We start from the raw sequence: 8,881 nt of genomic DNA on the forward strand, positions 1-8,881 counted from the left end.
GCAGAGTGACGCACCTTGCCTGAAGCATGGCCAGAAAAAATAAAAACAAAAAAACCCTCATGTTGACCTTTCCCATGTCGACCTTTTCCAGGTGTCGACCTACTGCCTGTCGACCAATAGTGGTCGACCCAACAAACCCATTCTTTCCTAACACATAAGCATCGACTTATGATTTTACCCCTTTGCCCGTATGTTAAAAATAAAACACTACAGAGTATGCTGGCATAATAAAAGTACTAGTATGAATCCTGCAAAACTGTATACGTGCGCAAAGTTTGCTAATACTGTATCACATATGTTAAAATGACGGGTCGCTCCCGGGAGCTGTACACAGGTGCTTCCCAGGTGCGACCTGTCAAGAGACCCTTTTCAGACAGCGGCCCGACCGAGCATATTGCCAGGTTGGTGATTTGTCCGCTGACATGTGCGGAGACGAGACTTGGAGATGAAATGAATGCCAAGTGCCACCGCTTCTCTATGCAGTGAATGGGTCCCATCGACCAGGCTAACCTGTTTACACTCCACCGCGACCCGGATCCTTCCAAGGACCATCCCTGCAATTCCCGGGTAACTGGACCCAGGTTAACCCTTTTACACTCTACCGGGTTTTTAGTGGCTGTGTAAAAGGGGGTATGGGTCGTTGGGTCGACCCAACTTAGGTTGACACCCATTAAGTCGACCACTGATGGTCGATATGCATTAGGTCGACATGGGCGTTAGGTCGACAGGTCAAAAGATCGACATGAGGTTTTTGACTGTTTTTGGTGTCGTTTTCTCCGTAAAGTGACGTGGAACCCAAATTAGTGCACCGTGTCCCCTCGCATGGCTCGCAAAACTTCGGGCAAGGTGGCTCGCTCCGCTATCACTTCGCTCTGCACAGATTACCGTTCCAATCGTAGTCCACGTGGATCGTTAGGCAGGGATTTTTTGTGTGAAACTCATGTCGACCTTTTGGCCTGTCGACCTAACGGCATTGTCGACCTTCAGTGGTCGACATAAGTTGTGTCGACCTAACGACCATAACAGGTGTACAAGCTAATAGATGGGTCAGTGCAAAACAATCATAGTAGGTCATACCCCTTTTCCACTGTAGCACGGGTCGCAGCCGTGTCGCCTGACACGGCTGCGACCCGTGCTACAGCCCCCTTTCACACAGCGCTTACCAACCCGGCATATTGCCGGGTGGGTGTCGCTGCTAGTGACGCTGGGAGATTACATGATCTCCCAGCGCCGCCCTCCCATACACTGTGAATGGGAACCGTGTCGCCTCAACACGGCTCCCGTTCACACTACAAAGCTTACCGGGTTGAACACGTGTTCAACCCAGCAAGCTACCCGGGTAGGATTCCCGGATCACTTGATTCGGGAATTTGCAGGGGGACCCTTTTCCACTAGGGAAAAAAATAAGAATTTACTCACCGGTAATTCTATTTCTCGTAGTCCGTACTGGATGCTGGGAATTCTGTAAGGACCATGGGGAATAGACGGGCTCCGCAGGAGACTGGGCACTCTAAGAAAGAATTAGGACTACTGGTGTGCACTGGCTCCTCCCTCTATGCCCCTCCTCCAGACCTCAGTTAGGGAAACTGTGCCCGGAAGAGCTGACACAATAAGGAAAGGATTTGGAATCCCGGGTAAGACTCATACCAGCCACACCAATCACACCGTACAACTCGTGATACTATACCCAGTTAACAGTATGAATAACAACTGAGCCTCACGAACAGATGGCTCATAACAATAACCCTTTAGTTAGGCAATAACTATATACAAGTATTGCAGACAATCCGCACTTGGGATGGGCGCCCAGCATCCACTACGGACTACGAGAAATAGAATTACCGGTGAGTAAATTCTTATTTTCTCTGACGTCCTAGTGGATGCTGGGAACTCCGTAAGGACCATGGGGATTATACCAAAGCTCCCAAACGGGCGGGAGAGTGCGGATGACTCTGCAGCACCGAATGAGCAAACTCAAGGTCCTCCTCAGCCAGGGTATCAAACTTGTAGAATTTTGCAAACGTGTTTGATCCCGACCAGGTAGCAGCTCGGCAAAGTTGTAAAGCCGAGACCCCTCGGGCAGCCGCCCAAGAAGAGCCCACCTTCCTCGTGGAATGGGCTTTGACTGATTTAGGATGCGGCAGTCCAGCCGCAGAATCTGCAAGTTGAATCGTGGATCAGATCCAGCGAGCAATAGTCTGCTTAGAAGCAGGAGCACCCAACTTGTTGGGTGCATGCAGGATAAACAGCGAGTCAGTCTTTCTGACTCTAGCCGTCCTGGAAACATAGATTTTCAGGGCCCGGACTGCGTCCACCACAATAGGTTGGTTCAAATGAAACGCTGATACCACCTTAGGGAGGAATTGGGGACGCGTCCTCAATTCTGCTCTGTCCATATGGAAGATCAGATAGGGGCTTTTACAGGACAAAGCCGCCAATTCTGACACTAGCCTAGCCGAAGCCAAGGACAAAAGCATGACCACTTTCCACGTGAGATATTTTAATTCCATGGTCTGAAGTGGCTCAAACCAATGTGATTTTAGGAAATCCAACACAACGTTGAGATCCCAAGGTGCCACTGGGGGCACAAAAGGGGGCTGAATATGCAGCACTCCCTTAACAAACGTCTGAACTTCAGGCAGTGAAGCCAGTTCTTTTTGAAAGAAAATAGACAGGGCCGAAATCTGGACTTTAAATGGATCCCAATTTTAGGCCCATAGTCACTCCTGACTGTAGGAAGTGCAGAAATCGACCCAGCTGAAATTCTTCTGTGGGGGCCTTCATAGCCTCACACCAAGCAACATATTTTCACCATATGCGGTGATAATGCTTTGCTGTCACATCTTTCCTAGCTTTTATCAGCGTAGGAATGACTTCATCCGGAATGCCCTTTTCCATCAGGATCCGGCGTTCAACCGCCATGCCGTCAAACGCAGCAAGTCTTGGAACAGACAGGGCCCCTGCTGTAGCAGGTCCAGTCTGAGAGGCAGAGGCCAAGGGTCCTCTGAGATCATTTCTTGTAGTTCCGGGTACCAAGTCCTTCTTGGCCAATCCGGAACGATGAGTATAGTTCTTACTCCTCTCTTTCTTATTATCCTAAGCACCTTTGGTATGAGAGGAAGAGGAGGGAACACATAAACCGACTGGTACACCCACGGTGTCACTAGAGCGTCCACAGCTATCCCCTGAGGGTCCCTTGACCTGGCGCAATATCTTTTTAGCTTTTTGTTTAGGCGGGACGCCATCATGTCCACCTGTGGCCTTTCCCAACGGTTTACAATCAGTTGGAAGACTTCTGGATGAAGTCCCCACTCTCCCGGGTGGAGGTCGTGCCTGCTGAAGAAGTCTGCTTCCCAGTTGTCCACTCCCGGAATGAACACTATTGACAGTGCTATCACGTGATTTTCCGCCCATCTGAGAATCCTTGTGGCTTCTGCCATCGCCATCCTGCTTCTTGTGCCGCCCTGTCGGTTTACATGGGCGACCGCCGTGATGTTGCCTGACTGAATCATCACCGGCTGGTTTTGAAGTAGGGGTCTTGCCTGACTTAGGGCATTGTAAATGGCCCTTAGTTCCAGAATATTTATGTGTAGGGAAGCCTCCTGACTCGACCATTGTCCTTGGAAGTTTCCTCCCTGCGTGACTGCCCCCCAACCTTGGAGGCTTGCATCCGTGGTCACCAGGACCCAGTGCTGTATGCCGAATCTGCGGCCCTCTAGAAGATGAGCACTCTGCAGCCACCACAGCAGAGACACCCTGGCCCTCGGGGACAGGGTGATCAGCCGATGCATCTGAAGATGCGATCCGGACCACTTGTCTAACAGATCCCACTGAAAGATCCTTGCATGGAACCTGCCGAATGGAATTGCTTCGTAAGAAGCTACCATCTTTCCCAGGACTCGCGTGCAGTGATGCAACGACACCTGTTTTGGTTTCAGGAAGTCTCTGACCAGAGATGACAACTCCTTGGCCTTCTCCTCCTGGAGAAACACCTTCTTCTGTTCTGTGTCCAGAATCATACCCAGGAACAGCAGACGCGTCGTAGGAACCAGCTGCGACTTTGGAATATTCAGAATCCAGCCGTGCTGTTGTAGCACTTCCTGAAATAGTGCTACTCCGACCAACAACTGCTCCCTGGACCTCGCCTTTATAAGGAGATCGTCCAAGTATGGGATAATTATAACTCCCTTCTTTCGAAGGAGTATCATCATTTCGGCCATTACCTTGGTAAATACCCTCGGTGCCGTGGACAGACCAAACGGCAACATCTGGAATTGGTAATGGCAGTCTTGTACCACAAAACGGAGGTACACCTGGTGAGGTCGGTAAATGGGGACATGCAGGTAAGCATCCTTGATGTCCAGTGATACCATGTAATCCCCTTCTTCCAGGCTTGCAAAAACCGCCCTGAGCGATTCCATTTTGAACTTGAACCTTCTTATATAAGTGTTCAAGGATTTCAAATTTAGAATGGGTCTCACCGAACCGTCTGGTTTCGGTACCACAAACATTGTGGAATAGTAACCCCGTCCCTGTTGAAGGAGGGGAACTTTTATTATCACCTGCTGGAGGTACAGCTTGTGAATTGCCGCCAGCACTACCTCCCTGTCCGGGGGAGTAGCTGGCAAGGCTGATTTGAGGTAACGGCGAGGGGGAGACGTCTCGAATTCCAGCTTGTATCCCTGAGATACCACTTGTAGAACCCAGGGATCCACCTGTGAGCGAACCCACCGGTCGCTGAAGTTCCGGAGACGGGCCCCCACCGCACCTGGCTCCACCAGTGGAGCCCCAGCGTCATGCAGTGGATTTAGTGGAAGCAGGGGAGGATTTCTGTTCTTGGGAACTGGCTGTATGGTGCAGCTTTTTCCCTCTACCCCTGCCTCTGGGCAGAAAGGACACGCCTTTAACCCGCTTGCCTTTCTGGGGCCGAAAGGACTGTACCTGATAATACGGTGCTTTCTTTGGCTGTGAGGGAACCTGGGGTAAACATGTCGACTTCCCAGCTGTCGCTGTGGAAACGAGGTCCGAAAGACCATCCCCAAACAATTCCTCACCCTTGTAAGGCAAAACCTCCATGTACCTTTTAGAATCCGCATCACCTGTCCACTGCCGAGTCCATAATACTCTCCTGGCAGAAATGGACATTGCATTTATTCTAGATGCCAGCCGGCAAATATCCCTCTGTGCATCTCTCATGTATAAGACTACGTCTTTAATATGCTCTATGGTTAGCAATATAGTGTCCCTGTCAAGGGAATCAATGTTATCAGACAGGGAATCAGACCACGCTGCTGCAGCACTGCACATCCATGCTGAAGCAATAGCAGGTCTCAGTATAGTACCTGAGTATGTATATACAGACTTCAGGATAGCCTCCTGCTTTCTATCCGCAGGCTCCTTTAAGGCGGCCGTATCCTGAGACGGTAGTGCCACCTTTTTTGACAAGCGTGTGAGCGCTTTATCCACCCCCGGGGATGTCTCCCAACGTACCCTGTCCTCTGGCGGGAAAGGGTTCGCCATTAGTAACTTTTTAGAAATCACTAGTTTTTTATCAGGGGAAGCCCACGCTTCTTCACACACTTCAGTCAACTCATCTGAAGGGGGAAAAACCACTGGTTGCTTTTTCTCCCCAAACATAATACCCTTTTTAGTGGCACCTGGGTTAATGTCAGAAATGTGCAACACATTTTTCATTGCCGTAATCATGCAACGGATGGCCCTAGTGGAATGTACATTAGTCTCGTTGTCGTCGACACTGGAGTCAGACTCCGTGTCGACATCTGTGTCTGCCATCTGAGGTAGCGGGCGTTTTTGAGCCCCTGATGGCCTTTGAGACGCCTGGGCAGGCACTGGCTGAGAAGCCGGCTGTCCCACAGCTGTTATGTCATCGAACCTTTTATGTAAGGAGTTGACACTGTCGGTTAATACCTTCCACATATCCATCCACTCTGGTGTCGACCCCGCAGGGGGTGACATCACATTTATCGGCACCTGCTCCGCCTCCACATAAGCCTCCTCATCAAACATGTCGATACAGCCGTACCGACACACCGCACACACACAGGGAATGCTCTGACTGAGGACAGGACCCCACAAAGTCCTTTGGGGAGACAGAGAGAGAGTATACCAGCACACACCACAGCGCTATATAAACAGGGATTTACACTACACAAAGTGATTTTCCCTATAGCAGCTATAATATACAGTTTTGCGCCTAAATGTAGTGCCCCCCCTCTCTTTTTTACCCTATTGAGCCTGGAAACTGCAGGGGAGAGCCTGGGGAGCGTCCTTCCAGCGGAGCTGTGAAGAGGAAATGGCGCCAGTGTGCTGAGGGAGATAGCCCCGCCCCTTTTTCGGCGGGCTTCTCCCGCTCTTTTATTAATATTATGGCAGGGGATTTTTACACATATATAGTTTATTAGACTATATTATGTTTTTTTGCCATTTTAAGGTACTCTAATTGCAGCCCAGGGCGCCCCCCCCCCCCAGCGCCCTGCACCCATCAGTGACCGGAGTATGTGGTGTGCATAGGGAGCAATGGCGCACAGCTGCAGTGCTGTGCGCTACCTTAATGAAGACCGGAGTCTTCAGCCGCCGATTTCCAGGATGTTCTTCTTGCTTATGGCTCTGCAAGGGGGACGGCGGCGCGGCTCCGGACGACCGAGGCTGGGCCTGTGTTCGATCCCTCTGGAGCTAATGGTGTCCAGTAGCCTAGAAGCCCAAGCTAGCTGCAAGCAGGTAGGTTCGCTTCCCTCCCCTAAGTCCCTCGTAGCAGTGAGTCTGTTGCCAGCAGATCTCACTGAAAATAAAAAAACTAATAAATACTTTCTTTACTAGAAGCTCAGGAGAGCCCCTAGTGTGCAACCAGCTCGAGCCGGGCACAGATTCTAACTGAGGTCTGGAGGAGGGGCATAGAGGGAGGAGCCAGTGCACACCAGTAGTCCTAATTCTTTCTTAGAGTGCCCAGTCTCCTGCGGAGCCCGTCTATTCCCCATGGTCCTTACGGAGTTCCCAGCATCCACTAGGACGTCAGAGAAACACGCGTCCCCGCACATTTACCCGTGTTTTAAAAGCTAGTGGAAAAGGGGTATCAGTTGCTTATGAAGCAGGGATGGAGTCCTCTAGATAAGCACCTGTTTCATCTTAGCATTAAAATGCAAATACATCAGAACAGGTTTAGGAAAATGGGAACTTTCCCTTTGTCATTGTGATTATTTTGATTTCAGAGTATTCTCACCTTATGCTGTATTTCAGCAGATGAATTAATGACAGTTATTTCCTTTTCCACAGGGGGCTCTACAGATGTTCTGTCCGAAGCTTCTCTCTTGTCTCCCATATCTAGTAATGGTGAGGGGCCTGTTCTCTCTTCTTCTCTCTGTACTGGGCTGAAGTCTTGGTTTGCACTCATATTCCCCTCATATAGATGTGTGGTACCTGGGGTTGCTGTTTTGTCTTCCTCCAGTACTGGTATAGAGCCTGTTTCGCTCTTATTGATCTGGTCCTCCTTCTGCACCGGTGTAACGTCCGGGCGTGCTCCTGCCCCCTTCTCTCCATCCAGGACAGGTGTGTGGCCCAATTCTTCTTCCTCGTCCCCCTGCTGCAGTGATGCAATGTCCGGGTCTTCCCCATTGTCCCCATCCGGGACTGGTATACAGCCCAGGTGTTCTCTCCTGTCCCATTGCTGCTGCACTGGTGAACTGTCCGGGACCGGGTCTTCCCCACTGTCCCCATCCGGGACTGGTATACAGCCTAGCTGTTCTCTCCCGTGTCCCTGCTCGTGCACTGGTGCGATGTCCGGGGCTGCTGTTCTCCTTTGTCTCCTAGTAGAGATGTAGCTCCATGAAGCAAAGGCCAACCCTCCAGAGGCCGCCAGGAGAGCTGCTGCCAGACCAATGCCCTGAAGAGAAGACATTCTCCCGCAGTGACCGCTAACCCCGCACACACAGCTCTAGTACCTCCATGTGCTGCTGAGCAGGGCAGCCTGTATCCCGGACCAGCTGGCGCAGCTGCGTGGGGCTGGGGGCTGGGCTATGTATGAAGACTCGATGTGTATGTAAATAAAAGTAAACAATGCTTGGCACTGAGCGCTCCACCCCGCACCTCCCGTAACTTCACTACTTCCGAGAGCAAGGGCTAGAGGGGAGTGGTGCCAGTGACACAGCTGCAATGGGGAGCGATCTGCCCTTTTAGTGGCACGGTAGCGTCTAGTTTACCTTCGTGGAGAGGACCTTTCCCCACAGTGGCACTGGCACTGTCTCCGGCACAATCGCGCTTTGCTTCAGACTGACAGAATGTGCTTCCAATTTGCTTTTTACTGTGGTCACTTATGTACAGGACAGGTGTCTGCACTGCTGACATTGTGTAGTCAGTGAACGTCTAATGATTGATGCTGTTACATAACACACTGACACTGACAGTACATTAGATCTGTGCTCTGACTTCAGAAAACATTTTTGTTCGTTATTCATATTGAATGATCATAATTCCCTATTAATAACATTATACATTAGCCGTAACGTTTTTCATTATTCTCCTCCATAATTAACACACACCATCATTAACATTTTTCATTAACCCTTACACCCCATCACCTTAATTTTTCCCACACTTCCTCGCCCTCACTCAGACGTTTGCTAGCTCTTCAGGTTGGGTTTGTGTGACCAGTGGTTGGGAGACTGCTGGTCACCATACTGATGGTGAGATTCGGTTTTCAAATGGCTGGCGGGGGTGGGATTGTGGTGAAGGCGCACTGCACTCGCCATAGGTTCTATTTCCACTCTATGGTGTTGCGGATACCCACGAGTGGGAATAATCCCTATTGGTCGGCATTCGGGATCCCGGCGTCGGTATAGTAACCGGCGGACATAACCGCATCCCAGCT

The 8,881-nt window shown here is 50.6% G+C and overlaps 1 protein-coding gene across 1 annotated transcript in view; it reads right to left on the bottom strand.

The window, feature by feature from the left end:
- Positions 1 to 8,153, bottom strand: part of ARL9 (ADP ribosylation factor like GTPase 9) — a 69,589-nt gene extending 61,436 nt beyond the window's left edge. Inside the window, exon 1 of the mRNA XM_063914608.1 lies at positions 7,238 to 8,153. Within this exon, the coding sequence (XP_063770678.1) occupies positions 7,238 to 7,912 (675 nt within the window). The 5' untranslated portion in view covers positions 7,913 to 8,153. The remainder of the gene's footprint in view (positions 1 to 7,237) is intronic.
- Positions 8,154 to 8,881: the final 728 nt, after the last annotated feature.

Source organism: Pseudophryne corroboree, chromosome 1 (assembly GCF_028390025.1).
Source record: "Pseudophryne corroboree isolate aPseCor3 chromosome 1, aPseCor3.hap2, whole genome shotgun sequence".
In the NCBI taxonomy this organism is placed as follows: domain Eukaryota; kingdom Metazoa; phylum Chordata; class Amphibia; order Anura; family Myobatrachidae; genus Pseudophryne; species Pseudophryne corroboree.